At 41.0% G+C, this 20,408-nt stretch overlaps 1 protein-coding gene across 1 annotated transcript in view; it reads left to right on the forward strand.

Annotated features, from left to right (window-relative positions):
* DNA2 (DNA replication helicase/nuclease 2) overlaps positions 1–19,336 on the forward strand; it is a 19,770-nt gene extending 434 nt beyond the window's left edge. The window contains exons 2-20 of the mRNA XM_081912557.1: positions 2,130–2,428; positions 3,398–3,540; positions 4,001–4,132; positions 5,107–5,323; positions 6,600–6,717; positions 8,261–8,426; positions 9,287–9,478; positions 9,667–9,900; positions 10,249–10,365; positions 10,461–10,570; positions 11,893–12,002; positions 12,795–13,019; positions 14,255–14,448; positions 14,540–14,629; positions 14,717–14,909; positions 15,489–15,578; positions 16,112–16,294; positions 17,049–17,195; positions 17,660–19,336. Coding sequence (XP_081768683.1) covers positions 2,130–2,428; positions 3,398–3,540; positions 4,001–4,132; positions 5,107–5,323; positions 6,600–6,717; positions 8,261–8,426; positions 9,287–9,478; positions 9,667–9,900; positions 10,249–10,365; positions 10,461–10,570; positions 11,893–12,002; positions 12,795–13,019; positions 14,255–14,448; positions 14,540–14,629; positions 14,717–14,909; positions 15,489–15,578; positions 16,112–16,294; positions 17,049–17,195; positions 17,660–17,716 — 3,017 coding nt within the window. The 3' untranslated portion in view covers positions 17,717–19,336. The remainder of the gene's footprint in view (positions 1–2,129; positions 2,429–3,397; positions 3,541–4,000; positions 4,133–5,106; positions 5,324–6,599; positions 6,718–8,260; positions 8,427–9,286; positions 9,479–9,666; positions 9,901–10,248; positions 10,366–10,460; positions 10,571–11,892; positions 12,003–12,794; positions 13,020–14,254; positions 14,449–14,539; positions 14,630–14,716; positions 14,910–15,488; positions 15,579–16,111; positions 16,295–17,048; positions 17,196–17,659) is intronic.
* The last annotated feature ends 1,072 nt before the right edge of the window (positions 19,337–20,408 follow it).

Below are 20,408 nucleotides of genomic sequence, written 5' to 3' on the forward strand. Positions count from 1 at the left end.
TTCCCATTATCTTCACTTTCGGGAAACAATTGAAGACATTTTTGTTCTTTCAGGCTTTTCCAGCTAGATAAATGGATCTTTTATCACAAATGTCTGTTAAGTTTTAGTTTCATTTTAAATGTATTTGTTGCTTTTGTGTTTTTTACTGTTGTTAATCATTTTATGTGTAAATCGCCTTGAGACAGTAGTTTTGAAGGCGATTAATAAATTAATTCTAACAGGAATAATAATTGGGCCTACTAACCCTTTGAATTTGGCCTGTGAGGCCATTTGGGGCAGACCATTCCCCCCTGACTTAATATGATATCAGGCATTGATACTTGTTATATCCAGTTTTTATTTTGAAGATAAGGGATCTCTGATCTAAAGGCAGAGCTGCCTGCTCTTTGACCGTAAAGGATGTGTGCCTGTTTTACTCCAGGGTACATCACGGTAAAAAAATCATCCTAGCATTAGCAGTGGTCTTTTAAGTACACATATACGGAAATCCAGTGGTGCCTCGCAAGACGAAATTAATTCGTTCCGCAAGTCTCTTCGTCTTGCGAGTTTTTCGTCTTGCGATGCACGGTTTTCCATAGGAATGCATTGAAAATCAATTAATGCGTTCCTATGGAAACCGCCTTCCCCCGACCTCTTCTGGCGGGCAGCATTTTAAAATCGCCCGGGACAGCGGAGGACTTCTCCGCTGTCCGGGGCGATTTAAAAGCCCCTGGGAAGGCAGGCAGGGGGGACAAAGGCTTTCCCGCCCCGCCGCCGGGCTTCGGGACATCGTTCCGATGCCGGGCGGCGGGGGGAGGCTTTCCCGCCTGGCCGCCCGGCTTCGGGACATCGTTCCGATGCCGGGAGGCGGGGGGAGGCGTTCCTGCCCCACCGCCCGGCATCGGGACGATGCCCCGAAGCCGGGCGGCGGGGGGAGGCGTTCCTGCCCCACCGCCCGGCATCGGAATGATGCCCCGAACCCGGGCGGCTGGGGGAGGCGTTCCTGCCCCACCGCCCGGCATCAGGACGATGCCCCGAAGCCGGGCGGCGGGGGGAGGCTTTCCCGCCCGGCCGCCCGGCTTCGGGACATCGTTCCGATGCCGGGCGGCGGGGGGAGGCTTCAAAAGCCTTCCGGGGGCTTTTAAATCGCCCCGGACAGTCCCGGGGCGATTTAAAAGCCCCCGGTTAGGCAGGCTTCAAAAGCCGTCCGGGATAGCGGGAAGCGCTTCCCTGCTATCCCGGACCGCTTTTAAAATGCTGGCGGTGGGGAGCAAAGCCTTTCGCCCCCGCCGGCCTTCCTGGACCTCTTCTGAAGTCCGGAGGGGGGGAAAAGGCTTTGCTCCCCACCGCCAGCATTTAAAAAAAGGTCCCCGAGATTTCCCTATGGGCTTTCGTCTTGCGATGCAAGCCCATAGGGAAAATCGTCTAGCGAAGCGTCGCAAAAACCGAAAAACCCTTTCGTCTTGCGGGTTTTTCGTCTTGCGAGGCATTCGTCTTGCGGGGCACCACTGTCTTTTATCCAAAGAGCTATCTAATGTTGTTTCGTTGCTTTTAATTAATTGCCAGTTGTTCTGTTGGAACAATTCTAAGATCAGCCAAGGGGTTGCAAGGGGTTGTTGGAAGCAGTATAAGCAGTGCTGTTCCACTTTCAGAGAGGGAGGCCCACTGGTGGGATGCCATTCACTTCCCAGGAGGGCTCCTTTTATACCCACAGAAAGCTTTGTAGTGGGGGAAAGACAAGTGTATATTGGGGAGTTGTACACACACAACATCCTACACCCTCTTTCTCTTGACATGTCTCTGCCCTTAAGGGTACAGAGCTCCCTCCTGTTGGAGTGAATAGGAGAGACATTTTAAAACGAAGTACCAAACGGAAAAAATAGACAAAAAGCCACCAGAGCTGGTTCCTTCAGCTCGTGTGACTGGCTAACTAGCAATGCTTCCATCATGGTGGTTTCTTCCCTATGGAATTTCCTTCCCCAACCCCAATCACCATAGAATTGATCCCTAAAAGGACCACTACTGAATTGTTCAGAGATTATCTACTCTGCTTCCCTACCTGTCTGTGTCCATTTTCACTGCCTTTCTGTAGAAGGCCTTTGTAATCGCGAGAGTGTAGGTTGCAGTAAGTCCCTGAAAAATCGTTATAGTTTTTCTTGAATGCACGATCACTTTCCTTTCCTTGGTCTATAGGTCAGTGCAAAAATCACAGATAATTTTAAAATGTGTGCTTATCAACATTGTAATCTGTCACATATTTTTCAGGATTTCTGTTCCAGTGCAGCCTGGAGATATCATTCATCTAGAAGGAGAGTACAACGCGGGTGTTTGGATAATAGATGCAGATGGAGGATATTTGATTCTGTATCCAGATGTATTAGTCTCTGGCACTACTGTATCAAATAGCATTCGGTGTATGAGGAAAGCTATACTGAGTGAAAAGTTCAAAGTAAGTTGGGGAAAACATTGTCTATTAAAATTGTTTGTTTCATGGGCATTGATAACATCTATATTAAGGGCATTGTCAACTTGTTTTAAATAAAGCACCTAGTATTATAAGTACTTCATACATAAGAACTTATAAGTAAAATTATACCAGTAAAGAGTTTCAGAATGCTCTGGTTCACTATACTATGTTCCCTATTTACTATAGTGATAATCCAGTAGTCTCCAGAGTGCCTTTGGGGTAATTGATGAAGACAAAAATAGCAAATAGGTGAACAGAGTCAGTATTTTCTGGAGTTGGGGAAAGACAATAATTTTAATGTGGATTTGTCTAGTGATAACATATGGTTATATATGTGTTAAAATGCATGTTTTTATATGGTAAACTTTGCATATCATCCCAAACTTAAGTGATTGGGTGGAAAACAAACCTCAAATTCCCAGAGTACGATCTGAAGACACATAAGGCCACCATCTTGTTGAAGCTAAACAGGTCTGGGTCTGCTCAGTGTTTGGCTGAGTGACTGTGTGGGAACTACATATTGGTACCGTGATGGAATAAAAGTGGGCCTTTATTTTCATGACGCGAGAAAGGTGGGGTATAAATGTAATAAAAGAAAAACAGAGTAAATAATGATTGGTGGACTTACATTGATAGCTTTTATTCAAGTAGGAAACATGGCTCCTTATTAACCTCCTAACTTGATAGTTAGTTTAACTATGAAATTGTCCTGTTGGTTCTTTCTTCTTTCTTTGATATTTCTTTTTTAAACTTAAAATTCCTTGCTTACAGTGTTTACTCAAAAAGTAGTCCTACTGTATTTAATGGGACTTACAGTATAGTAAGAGTGCAGAGGATTGCGCCCTTAGGATGGGACAATGCCGCTAAAAATGCAGTATTGTACAGATCAATTAAAGTGTAGTGCACGTACTTCTCTGCTAATATTTTGGGGTGGTTTCATTTTTTTCCCAGGGATGTGAGCCTGGTTTGCGTCCAATGCTAATAGGTACAATCCTTCATGAAATTTTCCAAAAAGCAGGAACAAATTTTACACAAGAGAAATTGCAAGAAATTGCCTTCTCAGTAATTCATGGACCAAAGTATCTAAAAGAGCTGTAAGTATTAGTTGTAAGAGATGAAGCGAGTGGTATACCTTTCTCTTAAGAACTTCTTCTTTTTCTTAGCTTTAATGCTTAGCAAAGGTCAGTTTGCACAGGGGTAGTGGGAATTGCTGATATTGTTACCTTTTTGTCCATGTGATTGCTTGTGTGGACAAAAATGCACTGCCATAATTGTTTCAGAGCATGCAAATAGAGTAACCTTTTTGAAGCAAAATAATTCACTTGTCATTTTTATACTTGTATGTGCTACATTTTGGAAGAATAGTTCCCTGTAGTTACACTGCTAAAACTTGGGAATGTTACAAATGCCTAAACATGTGGATATTTTTCTCTGAGGGACCACAAATAAAAAATAGATAATTGTAATGTAGAGATCTTTTCCGTTTCCTCCCTTTTTCTCTTCTGCTATCTGCCATGCAGCTTTTAATATGCTTTCCTCCTTTCGCTTCCGCAGGTACCAATTAAATCTGAAAGAGAATGATATAATGCAAGAGATAGAAGAGTACTTTCACTCTTTCATTAAATGGGCAGAAGAGTTCATATACAAAGAAAACCATGTTTGCCAGCATAACATGCAGATAAAATGGTAAGGAACTATTCACACCAACACACTGTTGTAAAGTTGTTCTGCCAGTGCTGTGGGTGAACTGTCAGCTGTGTAAGAATTGCAGAATCTCTGGACTGCAAAGGACCAGAAATAAATAAAAAAATAATGTTGTACAACTTCTTTAACGATTGAGCTGGGTTGTTAACCTCCTTTCCTGGCACAGATTCTAGGTCACTTATAAACAACATGTTGGGGGGGGGATAGTGGGTTAGATCCAGACTTACCCTTTTGCAAGCAAAAGTGCTCCTTCTGTTCATGGGATATTTCCAGTGGAGACCCCCACCAGGTGGAGAGGAGATTTTTGATAATTTCTCCTTCCCTCTATGAATCCCGCCCAGGAGCACTGCTTAGGAAAAAAGGGGTGCTGAAGTGTACTGTGGTAACGTGCACTGTGGTAACGCTGTTTTGGCTTCTGTTAGTTAAAGTATAATTAAAAACACAAACTTTCTTACGGCTATGTTTAGTATTTCAAGTTTTTCTCCTTGGGCTTGTTTGCTATAGCTATTGCAAAGTAGCTGCCAACCAGGTTAGAGCATTTGAATGCACAAATTTCTCTCTTTCATACAAGCCATGGCTAGCTGCTATTGCATTTCAACTCAAATTCACCCGACTTTGTATTTTCAAGGCTTCATCATTCATATCTTTTGCTGCACGTTCTGTGGTTGCTCGAATCCTTTGTTTGTTGACAACTCAAATCCAGCTAAGCATTTCAGCCCACTTGTTCTGTTACTTGAGAATGAAATCATTTTTCTCATCTGTAAGAACAAAATAATAGTAAGAGGAAGAACTGCCTTTTGATTTGTTTGGAAGCAGTTGCATAAGAATGTAATATGTTCTGACCTGTTAAAGGAATATGGATTTTGTCCCTTCAAATACGTATTTAAGGAAAGCTATCTCTTCGTTTTTGGAAGTAAACCTTTCCAGTTAATACACTTAATGTTTTTTTCTGATAGGCCAGGGGATGAAAAAGATGACTCCTGGTGCACTGTCAAAGTTACAGAAATCCTGGATGTAGAGGAGAACATTTGGTGCCCCAGGTTTGGCTTAAAGGGTAAAATTGATGTTACAGCTGGCGTAACAATTCACCGCAGATCTACAACTCAGTCCAAGATAATGCCTCTGGAGCTTAAAAGTGGCAAGGAATCTAACTCTATAGAACACAGAAGTCAGGTACAAATAGGAATTATAGTAATTAATTTTAAAGGATACATGAAAGGTGCTGACTAAATATTAAGTTTTTAAAAATGTTTTAAAATGTTCTTAATTGTTTTTAAGCATCATTTGTGGTGGGTTCAGAAGGTTCCAGAAGCTGATGCTGTGAAGCAGTTGCTCCTTCCTATAGGATTTGCTCTGCAGGGTTCATTGGAGTTCAGTTGGGTCTCCCATGATCCTTAACATCAACATGAAACCTTTGGCTGAAGTTGTCACCCATGTGCTGATGATACTGAACTCTTTTTTTATCATCAGAACCAGGTGTTCTGGTGGTGATTTCCCTCAGTTAGTGTCTGAGATGGACTGAATGATTGTGAATAAACTTAAGCCCAGTATAAATAGTACAGAGTTGATGCTAGTAGGAGTTCAGTAGACTAACTAAAATTGTACGTTAAAGGGAAATTATGTAGCTGGAGGAAGGTGGTATTTGGATTCCTAGACAGGGTCTGTGCCCTAGGTTGTTGTTTATCAGATTTTTTTGTTTGGTTTCCTGTGGCCGCTGATGAAAAAGGAAATGAAACTGCTGTCATTCATGTCTTTGACAATCCAGATTGGGAGATTGGGTTACTGTAGTGTATTGTCTGTGGGGCTGTTGTTGAAGATACTGATAGGCAGAAACAAACTATTTATTTTGAAGCATCTGCATTTGTTTCTGGGTCCATTTCAAGGTTCTGGTTTTGTCTTTCAAAGTTTGTGTTCTGGTTAGTAGCACCTACTGTTTGATCTTCCTTAAGTTCAGTTGATGGGGTCTTCTAGAGGCTCTATCTTTCTTGGATGCAGGGATTTATTTAATTTTTGGTGGTGTCCAAAGATCCGCATTTCTTTCTGTCTGTCGCTAAAAGTAGAAAATGAGAAGCCAGCAGAGTAGGAAAAATAGCAAAATCGTAAGTCTGGTTGATAGGCCTGGCTGTTGTGCTGCACTAAATAATCAGGGCGGCTTCTGTGAATATATTCATTGCGATAACGCTTGACTGATTAAGTCCCTTGCATGATGCAGTATGCCATCCTCAGGGATTGCTAGTGGGACTATAGTTTCCTCAGCTCTGATGCCCATATTACTGGTCTTGAGGCAGCCCTTGCGTGCTTATTTGCTAGTGATACATAATTTGTATGCTCACTGGTAGGGGACATATTGTGTGTGATTACTGCAGCAAGAAACTGCAAAGTGGTGCAACTTGGTTGATACCTACATTTAACATTCCATTTTAATAGTTTTGGATTCCCGCCCCCCCAGGTGGTTTTGTACTCCCTGTTGTGCCAAGGAAGACGAGCTGATCCTGAAGCTGGATTCCTCCTTTACCTTAAAACTGGGAATATGTTTCCTGTACCTGGAAATCGTATGGATAGGAGAGGTAATTTTCTGCTTGGAAAAATCCTTGGACAGTGTTGTGTTTACAATATTTCCATCTCGTTTTTTCAACAATGCAATCTTAAAGGGGGCTGGATTTTTTTTAAAATAAAAAAATGCAATTTAATAAGGAAAATCAGATAAAGCAGAATTAAATGGTTTAAGAGCTCCCACCCACACACTTGCTGTCTTTTACAAAAAGCTTATGTAAAAACCTGATTTAACTTGGCACAGAAAAAGAGCACGTGCCAGATGAATTTTTCTGGGGAGATCGTTCCAGAGTGTGGGCCCTGCTACCAAAAAAGCTCTGCCTGTGGTTGGCAAGGGGACTCAGAGCAGAGCACCCAATGACAACATCGGCAAATAGAAAGTTTTTATGGTAGAAGGAAAGCCTTCAGCTGCCATGGTTCTAGCTCATCTAGGACTTACCGTATTTTTCGCCGTATAGGACGCACTTTTTCCCCTCCAAAAATGAAGGGGAAATGTGTGTGTGTCCTATGGGGTGAATGCAGAGCGCCATCCCGCTGTCCACCGACCTGGTTTGTAGGCTGGCAGCGGGGAGAAGCCCGCTTCTCCCCACCGCCAGCCCCGCAAGCTCGGGGGACAGCTGGGAGGCGCAGCGCACCCAGGCTTAGCTTCACGCAGCTCTCCGCAAGACGTGGGAGCCCGGCGCAGAGAGTTGCCTGCATGCCGAAGCCTGGGCTTGCGGAGAGCTGTCTGTTCTGGGGGCTGGGGTCGGGGGAAGCTTGGGCTTCCCCCGCCCCAGCCCTTCCCCCCGGGGGGGAAAAATAAAATTTCCCCCTTTATTCCCCCCCCCAAAAAAAATTAGGTGCGTCCTATGGGCCGGTGCGTCCTATAGGGCGAAAAATACGGTAGTCAATTTCAGCACTTTGATTTGTGCCAGTGAAGATCTTGTAAGTGCTGAAGTATTTGTTCAGTATGGGAAGGTCCCATTATCAACCTAGTGAGGTTTTATATTCTTAACCAGCTGAAGTTTCCAAAACCTTTTCAGCAGGGAGTCCATGTAGAGCCCATTTCAGCAATTCAAGCTGGGGATTACATGGGCATGGAAAACTGTGTCAAGTTCATCTCTTCCCAAGGAAAGACAAAACTAGTGCACCAGTTAAGTAAAGGTCTCAAATTTCATCAAATACTCAAGACAGCCTCTGGGTAGCATGGGCTCCTTTCAAAGGAAGTGTGGGATATAAATACAAAAAACAAAGAAATGAAATAATGAGTTCTAGGCTTTCTCCTAGTCTTGGAACTGCTGTGGAGGGGAATGATCCCTACTCACCCCCAGCCCTAAAGTTGAGAGGAAACTTAGGATTTGTGCAAAGCAAGCCTCTGTCGCTTCACTAGCACCGTGCCATCCAGCTTCAGATTGGAGGGAGAGGCAGAGATGTGTCATCTTGTCTCTGTGTTTCCTGGGCACTCCGAGTGGCCAGTGAGTGCAGAACCAAAGTAGTTTTCCTTGTGCCTTTTTCCTAAATATTTGAAACTTGGGGGGTGGGGGAACCTGGACATCATTTTTGTTTCTCCCTCTGCAGAACTGATCAAACTAAGAAATGAGTTGGCCTTCTATTTGCTTCACACCGTATGCAAATCTGACACTGGGAAGGAGCGGACACAGCTTGCATCTTTGCCTCCTCTGATTAATGACAGTAAGGCGTGCAGCTATTGCTCTCAGAAGCAGAACTGTGCACTTTATAGCAGGTAAATTCATTTTTAAAAGCCTGCAAGCTCTTTGCAACTGACCTCCGTTTAAAATGGCTGATGCTGTGGTTTCATTAAGGCTCCGTTTTCTACATCACAGTTTTGGACAAGGCGCTGTGGGTTAAACCACAGAGCCTAGGACTTGCCGATCAGAAGGTCGGCGGTTCGAATCCCCGCAATAGGGTGAGCTCCTGTTGCTTGGTCCCTGCTCCTGCCAACCTAGCAGTTCGACAGCACCTTAAAGTGCACTCTGGCAGGAAGGTAAACGGTGTTTCCGTGTGCTGCTCTGGTTCGCCAAAAGTGGCTTAGTCATGCTGGCCACATGACGCAGAAGCTGTACGCCGGCTCCCTCAGCCAATAAAGCAAGATGAGCGCCGTAACCCCAGAGTCGGCCACGACTGGACCTAATGGTCAGGGGTCCCTTTACCTTTACTTACATTAGATCCAGGTGTGAAATAATTGACTCTTTTCTGTGTTTGAGATTCTGCGTAATGTCAAATGTATTATTTTGGACCACGCCATGTTGCGTTTGATTTAGTTTTCCAGCTGTGAACTATACCAAGCAGAAATGTAGGCATGACCCTAAATATGATAATGGTGCTACTACGATAGTGCATGCTGAAATGGTAGCTACCCTAAAAGCAGAGAGAATCTATTGATAAAATCCAGGGAAAGCAAAAGAAGTAGGTTTTCAGGGGGTAGAAGGATGCAGGCGCACTAGTGTAAGTCTGCCTAAGAATTTATATGAAGATAGCACAGACTTAATTCAAATTTTAGCCATCTATGAAGTTTCTTAGCAGAATTATCACAGGCCGTCATAATTGAAATCAGAGGAGGATTCATGTTGTGTTCTGTTTTAGGGCTGTGGAACAGCAGCAAAATCGCTTTATTCCTCCGGATATGCTTGCTACTGTTGAAAATGAGACCCAGCATCTGAAGCCCTCGCACCTGGAGTATTTCCATCTCTGGTATCTGATGCTAACCTTGGAGTCACAATATAAAGATGGAAAGAAGGGCTGCAGAAACATATGGATGATACCTGCTGCAGAAAGGTATTGGTGATTTTGTAGGGTCACTTTCAACCTAGCTACCGAAACTGTTGACATCGAGTTTTTCAGAGTAATGGCAGCTAGAAATGTAGATGAAACTTCTTTCAGTTTCCTTAAAGCAAAGAGTTATATGGGCTAGCAACTGTGTACCGTGAGCTTTCCCAAACTTCATTTGTTCTTGATTTTTGTAGGGAGAAACACGGAGACTGCATTGGAAACATGATCAGGGTGGAGTGCGTGCAGAAGGTGTCCGATGGGCTGTATTTACACTGTTTCCAGCGTAAAAAGGGTTCTGCGCCTGCAACAACTCTGATGATAGGAGACAGGGTTGTTGTGAGTGGTGAAGCGGACAGCACTTTGCTTGGCTTGGCAATTGGTTATGTGCAACAGGTCAACGGCTCCAAAATCTCTTGCTTATTGGATAGGTAACATAGTGCTTTACTTGTCAGGAGAGTTCATGTAATAACATGTAATAACATGTTGTTCTTGTGTCGAACATGTATTATACAAATGCATGCAGTTAGAGTGGCCTTTGTCTCCCTGCTGCAGGTACTTGCAACTGGGAAATGACCATTGCCTCCCTATCCAACCTGGTGCCCTCAGCATGTTTTGAATTACAGCTGCCATTAGCTCTAGACAGCATGGTCAGGGGTGACGGGAGGTACCAGTTTGGGAAGCATCTGGCGGATACCAGTTTGGGAAAGACTTCTCAGTATATTTTCTAATACTCAGGGTCTTAGAATCTGAGTGATAACTTTTTTCCTGCCTTCCAGGAACTTGTCACGTATCCCGAAAGACACTATATTTAGGTTAGACCATGAAGAAGGAGCTTTTGGCACAGATGCTCCATTGGGAAACCTTTCTAAATTGATGGGAAATTCTCCTGCAAGGTCTGTTCAAATTTATCTTCCTTCCATACCTAACATTTCTAGAAATGTGTTTTCAATTTTTGTTTATTCCTTTCCCTCTCAATCCTTCCTTTTAGTGAAAGGCTTCGTAATTTAATAATAGACTTTCAGAAACCACAGTTCATCCAACATTTGAGCTCTGTCCTTCCTCCAGAAGCAAAGGAAACTGTTGCGAACATTCTAAAAGGTACAATAGATGCATTTTTTTTATTTTAAAAAACCCTATTAAGGTCTGGTTATATTAGAAAATTGGATTTCCTGCCTAGAGATTCAGTGGAAAACCTTGTGACTGAAAATTTAAGGCACTGGATGCCATGCGTTTTCAAATCAGCTCACTGAAAGATAAAATAATGCTCATTTGCTGAAGCTCTATAAATACTTACTTTGCTGGAGTAAGAATGAAATACTGTTCCTGCAGTTTTGTAGCCTGGCAAATCCCAAAGCCTGGGCATGTAAAAACAGGTGACGACTCTCAATAAGATTGGTACTTTTATCTGTATAATTCATATTCCTCCCTTTTGTCACAGGGCCCCAGGGCTAATTATATAAAATACGTAAACCAATCAAAAGTTAAAAACACTATACACAATTCATTAAAAACTCACTCTGGTCTATTATTTAGAGAGTCTGTGGCTGAGCTGGAATATGAACCCAAACCCAAGCTTGGTTCTCCTCTCAGTGAATGTCATGCAGGTGTGTGTGATTTCTCTTCCTAAAGAGTACTGTATGTCAGGGAAGGCAGCTTCCCATGTGGTTAGAGGAGGATTGTTGAATTCATTCAGAGACTGAAGCTTTCTAAGCTGAAGAAGCATTCTGAATTTTACCTCAAAGCAAACAAAGAACCAATGCATGCTTAACAGCTCTTCGTGGTGGCATGCCTTATCCCAAACTTAATGGAAGTTTTCTGTTGACTTTTCAAGATGTGCTCTGCTGCAGTAATGTTCACATTCAAAAATTTGCAAACTAATCAACAAAAGATAATTTTGCTGTTGAGACTTTTTGCTAGTCGTTTGTGGCATATGGATTGCCTTAAAGAAGAAATGAAGTTATTTTGTTTCCATAGGTTTCCTTGCCTGGTTGCCTGGAGGCAATTTTTAGCTGAAACTGAGTTGCTGCTTAGAAACCCAGGTTTAAAATGTGGGGTCAACGAATTTTGAAGCCAATACCAAATTTGTAGCAGGCTTGTTCTCCAGAGTATTAATTGATGTAGCAGGAAGTTATGGGGCTTCCAAGCAAAGCATGAATGAGATGACCTACCTTACACTTCTTAATCAGGTTATAATCCTATGCGCATTTACCTGGAGCAACCCTTACTGAACTTAGTGGAACTAGCTGGGTAAAGGTGCATAGGATTGAACTGTGTATTCTGCCCCCATACATGAAAATATAGCTAATCTTTTGATATTGTAAAATAGTTACCTCAGTAGTCCCCCAGGTCCAGGTAATTATGTTTAAAATGAAGGCAGAGAACTTAACTGTATTCACTTATTTCCCCCCCATAAATCAAAGGCCTTAATAAACCCCAGAAACAAGCAATGAAACAAGTGCTTCTTTCAAAGGATTACACACTCATTGTCGGGATGCCTGGGACAGGAAAGACCACCACAATATGTGCTCTGGTAAGATTCCGGAAAGAGGGAACATTTGAAAAAACGGTGTTAATGAATTTTGTGCATGCAGATCATAGGACTGTAATGATTGAAACACCCAAAATGTGATGTGTAAGAAGTTTCATTAAAAAACAAACTCTGCTCAGGCAGTTATATGCTTAATGTAGATATTATATATGGCGTGTTAGGAAAATGTGCTCTCTGAAGAGCGAATGTTTCAAAACCACAAATCTGCACTTAGGATTTCCACTGGTGTAAATCAAGTACTTAACTACTAGTCTATTAATACGGGAGGGTGTGTCAAATGACACCCCCCATGTGTCTTAAGAAGTGTGTCAGGGCAGCTAGATGGGCTTTGGTGTACCCAGCACTCGTATATACCCCTCGCCAGCTGTGTTTGGCATGCATAGGAAGGGGCTTTGTGCATGTTTACATTTGGACATAGAGCTCTACCACACATTATTGGAAAAATCCTGATTGGGCCAGGATCCCGCTTCATACGGAATATCTCTGCACAAACATTGATATACGTGAATCCCCTTCCTATGTGTGTTGAATGCATGGGCATGGGTGATTGTGCCTCCCCCACACTTTGATCAATGTCCATAGTCTCAATACCAGCAGCCATCGCCCCACAGCTTCCCTAATGCCTTTCTTAAATGTAGGTGGTGGTGATCTGAAATACGTGGAATTTCCTCCTACATTGACAGCTGGACTTTAGAATTTGAGGGGTGTGTGTCTGTGACTTGTACGAAAATGCAAATTAATGCACCCCTCCTTTGTCTCCTTTCCCACATTTAGGTCCGAATTCTTTATGCTTGTGGCTTCAGTGTTCTCTTAACTAGCTTTACTCACACTGCAGTTGACAATATCCTTCTGAAGCTGGCAAAGTTCAAAGTAGGCTTTCTGCGACTGGGCAGAGTTCAGAAGGTTCATCCGGCCATTCAGAAGTTCACAGAGGAAGAGATCTGCAGATCCAAATGCATTAAGACTGTAGCTGACTTAGAGGAGCTGTATCGTAGTCAAGTAAGGAAAATGACTTTCAGGGTTTTAGAATCTCTGAGATGTATTTCAAAAAGGACTACCTGGAAAATGAACATCTAGCTGGAGGTGTCTGCCTGTTTGTAGTGCATTTAGTGCTTTATTTTCGCGGCACTTAACGCTTTGGTTATGATGCCTCCCCAGATTTGCATCGAGGTACAAATAAAATGTTTGTCCATACCAATTTTACTTACATTGAAAAAGGTAAATATATTCAAGCTGTGTTGCATCTTTTGAATTTTGTATTTAATATGCAAATATTCATAAAATAGGCTTTGTAACTGAGAGACTCATACCACTAGAGGGGGCTGGTTGTGTTGTACAAAGGCAAAATACACTTTCAGCCTTGGATTGTTCTTTATGGAATAGTGTTTCCCAGTGAAGATGTTGGCCTTCCCTGTGAGAGACTTTCTTCAATCTGAAAAGCAAATTTCAGCCATCAGGTTTCATCATAAATAATTAACAGACACATTATCCCCACATTTGCAAACCGCTGTTTTGACTTATTATTTAAATCACAATAAGGACGTGGCAGTGATGCACAGGTGCTCAGCAAGACTTGACCTTTCTGAGTTGCTTGTGATCAACTTGCCCTCCCACCCCTAATTTTACTCCTCAAAGGTCTATACCATGATCAGCCACCCCAAACGCTCAGGTTAAACAACCATAAAAGCAAGAACTGCTTTTTAACAGTGCATGTATAGAGTGTGTTTAATGAGTCAGTAGTGTTGCATTGTTTAGGCATAACTGTTCTAAGCTGAAAACATCTGTACATTTTTTTCATGCAAAAGTTACAGTTAGAAAACACAAGGTTTATAATGACGTATTGAAAAGTTGAAGGGGTGGACGCGGATGGGGGTGGACATTCTCTGGCAGCCCCAACGTGGTCGAACTCCCCATAAAGTTGTGTCTGGCATTTTCATTATACATTTTCATTTTGGCAAATGCTGAAGACATGCCTCTCCACCCTGTCTTTAGACACTTGAAGTGCATTTTTTAGGGTTTACCTTACTTTGTGACTGCAAATTATTTTAAACTGCTTTTAACATTTAAAATCACAGCGTTGGAAGGGACCACAAGGATCGCCTAGTCCACCCCTCTGCAATACAATCTTTTGTTGTAACTGGCCATGAGACCTTAGGGTGAGGGGCAGGTAATAATAATAATAATAATAATAATAATAATAATAATAATAATAATAGTTTTTACTCTCTTTCTAGCCTGTAGTTGCCACAACATGCATGGGAATAAAGCATCCAATTTTTACTCGTAAACAATTTGACTTCTGCATAGTGGATGAGGCTTCTCAAATAAGCCAGCCGATCTGCCTGGGTCCACTATTCTATTCACTTCGGTTTGTGCTAGTGGGGGACCATCAGCAGCTACCTCCACTTGTGCAAAATGCAGAAGCAAGGTAAGAGGACATCGTGCTGACAAAATAAGTCCTGTAATATGATCAACAAAGCTTTGTGTTAGCCACGGACTGACTTTTTTTTTTTAAACAGAGATCTTGGCATGGGTGAAAGTTTATTCAAAAGACTGGAACAAAACAAGAATGCCATTGTTCAGCTGACCGTACAGTACCGAATGAACAGGTAGGTAGTTTTATGTAGCTATTGTCTAGTCGCCACATATTGTAAGTGTTCAAGTTTGACATTGCTTTGTTTTTTGAAACCTTTTAGTAAAATTATGTCACTGAGCAACAACCTGGTATACAATGGCAAACTGGAATGCGGCTCTGAGAAGGTGTCCAAAGCCATAGTTGACTTGCCAAATTTAAAAGACTTGAAATTGGACCAGAAGTTTTCTTCAGAAACATGGCTAAAGGAAACACTTGATCCAAATAACCCTGTTTGTTTCCTTAACACAGAAAAGGTAAATTTTACTTGTTTGCCCTAATAAACAGTTATTTCTATGTTCACCCTATTCATTAGGAAATTGAAGGTGAAATTGTGGTAGTCCCCTGCTTATGGAATGCTTTGCCCAGGGAGTTTTTTCTTTGTAATCTTTCCAGGGCCAGGCAAAGACATATTTATTCTGCCTGTATTTGGACAACACTAGAAGTTCTGGCTTTAATGACTATTTTCTAGTATTAGTTCTTCTGCTGGATGTTTTTGTTTCTAAACCCTCGTAGTAAATCAGTATTGTTTTAATGAATATTTGTTCTATACATTGTATGTGTGTGTATTTTTTTTTTTTTTGGTAAGTTGCTTCAAGTCTTCTTTTGGTTGTGTGACATGATGAGTAAATTTGATGAATTAGTATACTAACTAACTTCCAGTATGGCTCCTTCCTCTTAATTGTGTGGGCTTTGTCCCCTTTAGCATAACCAAATCACCTACATGGAGATTTTTTAATATAAGGAAATCCAGTACATCTTTTTTAAAAGCTAGCAAGCAAAATTGAACTTGCATTTTTACAGATTAAAATGTGTAGGATTTTTCCTTGGTATAGGTTCCAGCGCCAGAACTTACAGAAAAAGGTGGAGTAAGTAACATGACGGAAGCCAGACTGGTTCTCTTCCTGACATCCATGTTTATCAAGGTATCTGAAGGATTTTTGAAATGGTGTGGTCAGTTCTGAAAACTGACATGCTTTGGCCATTAAATTCCTGATTCTGTATATATACTGAGTCAATGTTCAGAGATATGCTTATTTGAGTAAACTGCATCTATGGCATCCACTAGGGACACATTATTTAAAAAGCTAAAATAATGGTTCTCCAGTATTTCTTTCCTCTTCACTATATAGCACCTAGCTGTTGGAGCGCATTATAAGCAATTACAATCTGCATTAAAAAAAACCAAACCAAAACTCCACACTATTTATATGGGCACTTGTTGACCTGGTTTCCACCTAACTTTAAACCATAGTTTAAAGGAACCAGTTTCAATTCATTTTTGTATCTTTATATTTAATTTTGCATTTTTGTTTCTTATTTGTTCGACTTCAAGTTAATGCCTAATTATTTTGTGTTTATTATACTCCATTTTCCATGAATGTTTCTTGATAGCATATACCCCAAAATAACTCTTTTGCTAGATTTAATCATTGAATGTCTGGGATTTATTTTTTAGGCTGGTTGCAAGCCCTCAGATATTGGGGTCATATCTCCATACAGACATCAGTTAAAGATAATCACAGACTTGATGACAAGTTCATTTATCAAGAATGTAGAAGTAAATACTGTGGACAAGTACCAAGGAAGAGACAAAAGTATCATCATAGTGTCCTTTGTAAGGAATAACGCCGATGGAAATGTGAGTAGGCTGTATTTTATAATCCCTGAGCAGATCATAATCTGGAAAGTTAAGATTTGTCCATCTGAAAATGGCTACTTATTTAGTTGTGCTTGGAAAACACAGAAGTAAGTGGTAAGAAAAAACTGACCGTACAAATTTATTCCAAAATGATAAGACGGGCAAATATTTTAGCTAAATAATTTCACAGTTTCATGGGTCCATTAGGAAATTTGGAGTTTTGTCCTTTCTCTTTACAAAAGAAATCTAGTCCACATCCCCTTGTGAGTGTGCACAACCCCTGTTACGGATGATATCCTTTGCTGATGGGGAGAATGCAGAATTGTATCTAGCAGCTGCACATGCTTGTCAGCCACACTTTCAGCCAAGAAGTGAAGCAACCCTATGTACATACAGTGTCTCCAGGTGAGGGGAGGAATTCTGATTGGCCCAAGGTCCTCCTGTTGCAGGGAGGTACTCTGTGCCCATAGTTCTTCACACACTGGTGGAATGCATGGTTGGCGAGAGACATGGCTGTAAGGCAAGACCCAGCTCCATTTCGCAGTGCATGAAAAATGTTTTGATGGATACCCCAAAGAACAGAAATACACTGCTTTTCTTTTTGTTGGTGGATTGTGCAATGAAGAAAGCAGATTGCTACCTTCTTCTGATGGTGTTCTGTTCTGCTTAGTTTTATATTTGAAATATAAAACCTGGCAAGCTCAGTCAGCTGCAAAATCTTAAGGCTAGGTCAACTGCTCTTTTCTTCTGATAGCTTGGAGAACTTCTGAAGGACTGGAGACGTCTCAATGTTGCTATTACAAGAGCAAAACACAAATTAATCATGCTGGGTTGTGTGCCATCCCTGTGTCACTATCCTCCTCTGAAGAAGTTGCTTTGTCATTTGGATACTGAAGCAATGATATCCTTTTTTTGGTAGTGCATCTCTTTATTTGTTTATTTAATTGATTTTACCATTGCAAATAAATCTCAAAATGTCTTACAAAGATAGAAATAAATACATTTAAAGCATTTCAGTTAAAATAATATTACAGATATCACCAATAGTATAGAGCAGAAGGATTAGTGTCACTTGTCAGGGAAAGACCATGGAAATAGATGAATTTTTAGTGTTGGAAGCACACAACAATTGATGCCTCTTGAATGGCAGAAGGGAGGACACTTGTCCAGAGACATCACTACAGAGAAGGCCCACTTTCGTGTTGCCGTCAAATGGCATTTTGCAATTTGTGGCACCTTCAGCAAGACCTCCTCTGAAGATCTCTGGGTTATACAGATAAAAGATTTATTCAAGGGCAGCATTAAAATTGATTGTACTTTTTTCTCTCACACGTTACCAAATATATTTCCCTTAACGTTACTTACATTTTCAGTCTTCCATTAGGGGCATGTGAAAGTGTGTATCGTTGTAACCTTCTGTGACAAGGGGGCATCAAGGTGAAAATCCTCATTCATGTGCTGCTGAAAGAATCCATTGCATTATAAGCTTGGGAGTTCCATATTGTCAAATAGATTTAATTCTACTGTCTTTTCTACATGTTAATGTCTCGACATAGTTCTTAAAATGTTAGCCATTTTAAAAATTAAACTTTGCACACACATCTCCAGGCATGTTCAGGCATTTGTTTGAATCGATCTGCAAACCCAACCCCACCCAGTATCCTGGTTCATGTTGCCATGTTGATTTAGTCCCTTTCCTGTGCTCAGCAGGGGAGTTCAACAAAGATCTTGGATTTTCTTGAACAGGAGTAGAATTTTCTGCACACCCACAGATCTTAATAAAGACCTTTTAATCACTCAAGGTGTTCTACTTGCTTTTAATGAAAAGCAAGTATAAGCCACTGCAGCCTCTCTCTTTTTTGCTCTGTACAGTGAAGGCTTGAGATTGACTGAGTGGGTAGGGTAATGTGCACTAGGATGTGGGGTTGGGGCTTGTGTGCATGCTTCTGTCCCCTGTCCACAGATACCATTTTTTGTGTTCTGGCAAAAAAATGCCCGAACATATGTCATGAACATGTCTCATATCTTCAGGTTTTAAATTTGCTGCTTTTATTCAGTTCTGCTGAGCAGCTCAGATGTTTTTGCAGTCTTGAGCTTTGAAGAGTGTGTGTGTGTCAGAGGGAAGTTCAGAACATTATTTATTATGTTTATATCAATGCAACTTCAAAGTGGCTGGATTCAGCCCTCTGTATGTGATAAGGTATGAAATCTTAGAGGCAGCTATTACAAATTGAGGGGAGTAGTGCCTTTCACCAGTAGTGTACTACTGCCTTTCCCTCGTAGCTCTCATCAGTTGACAGATTTAGAGCCATTAAAATATTGTGTGCATGTAGTCTTACAACTTGATCCTTTTTGTTAAAACATGGCTTGTGAATGCCAAATTCTAGAAAGATTTTCTTAAGAGACTGTTCTTAAGAAACATTATTTAAGCATAAAAGGCCTTGTTAACAAGCAGAGCTTAAAACTGTGGCCATCTTGCTTCACAACAATCTATGTTCTCTGTTTTCTTTATTATTTCCTCTGTACAGCAACAAAACCCTGGGATGTGAGATTACTAATCAGATTGCTTTCGTTTTTCATATTGATTTTTCCTCGTAACTTGAACTGTTGATATTATAAGTAACTCTGTTAAGTAGATTTTACTAAGAAACACCTTTTGAAACTGCTTGTTTGTAACATTGTAACTCAACTATTTGGGAGACAGAACTACAGATGGATTCTGAATTTATCTTGCTGCTAATTAATTTAATGCAGTGTAGTTTCACTTTTCTATATTTTATAAATGTTTCATAAAAGTTACTTGAAATGACAGCTAACTTAGGCCTGACTCTTTTTAATGTACAAGTTTGGAAAAAGGTTTGTACATATTATTGCATTGGAATTAACTCCTGTAGATTATAATTCTATTTAAAGACTGGAATTCATTTCTATATATAATATGTATAAATGTTTGTACCTGATATTTGTACCTAGTTCTTAAATTTTTACCTGTTTTGTGGTATATATAATAAAATAAACTTGATTATACATTTGCATTACAAATATTTTATCTAAACTTGCAATACTGTTTACCTGTAATGGCCATTCACTGCAACCAATACAAATCTGACTAAGTCCTACTGAACTCCATTCTGAGCATACCTGCATAGGACTTCCCTGTAAATGAAGTCCTAAAACTTGCTTTCAAGAAGTTTCATCTGTGACTTGACTAGGAGTGCAATTGCACCCCTGCCACCCAATGTTAATGGCTGGAGGTAGTTAGGATGTGGCATTGACAACCTGCCCCCCGCTGCGCACTGTAGTGGAGGTCCCTGCTGTACCAAGGCAAGCAGAAAGCTATTACTTGCTAAAATGGAGCAGTGTATTGGAGACTTAGAATTTGCTGAGTCCAAAGTGCCTCATGCCAGCCTGAAAGAAGTGTAGCAAAAAAAAGTGAGGGAAGCTCACCCACATTCCCCCCCCCCCAAGCTAGCAAGATGGAGTTGTGTAATCACTGCTCCGTCCCACCACAATTTCCCCAGCTAATAATTTGTCAGGCTATCAACACAGATATCTTGTTTATAAATAGACCACTCATGGTAATCTGTAATGAGTAAAAAAATTGCTTCCAGACAGCTAAGATATGGTTACCAGACATCCCCGGATTTACAAATCAGTCCCCAGACAAAATCCATTGAAGTTGAACAGTCCCTGGATTCATTGAAAAAAATCTGGTAACCTTAAACTAAGAAGGATAAAGAGTTAAAGAGTTTTTGTGTCATTTCCCAGGTTGCCGGTGGGAAAATTGGCTTCCACAAGCATGTATATATGGGTTGATGGATGGGCTCATGACATTTTGGAATCAACTGATTTTAAAATGTGTATATAGAGTGTACTAGTATACCAACTCCAGTTTACAACGTGGTATCCAGGTTGGATTTGGTTTTCTATTTTAAAAATATTTTGGATTGACTTAAAACCAACATAGTGTAACTGTTTATTGAGCTTATTGGAGAACAATGAAATGGCAATATCTATGTAAGTTGTGGTGGGGGGGGTAGTATTTTTTCTTTGTTGGTATGGTATGTATTTTTGGGTTTTTGTTGTAAACCGCCCTGTGGTTGTCGGATGAAGG

This window comes from Podarcis melisellensis (genome assembly GCF_964234715.1).
Source record: "Podarcis melisellensis genome assembly, chromosome: 5".
Lineage (NCBI taxonomy): Eukaryota > Metazoa > Chordata > Lepidosauria > Squamata > Lacertidae > Podarcis > Podarcis melisellensis.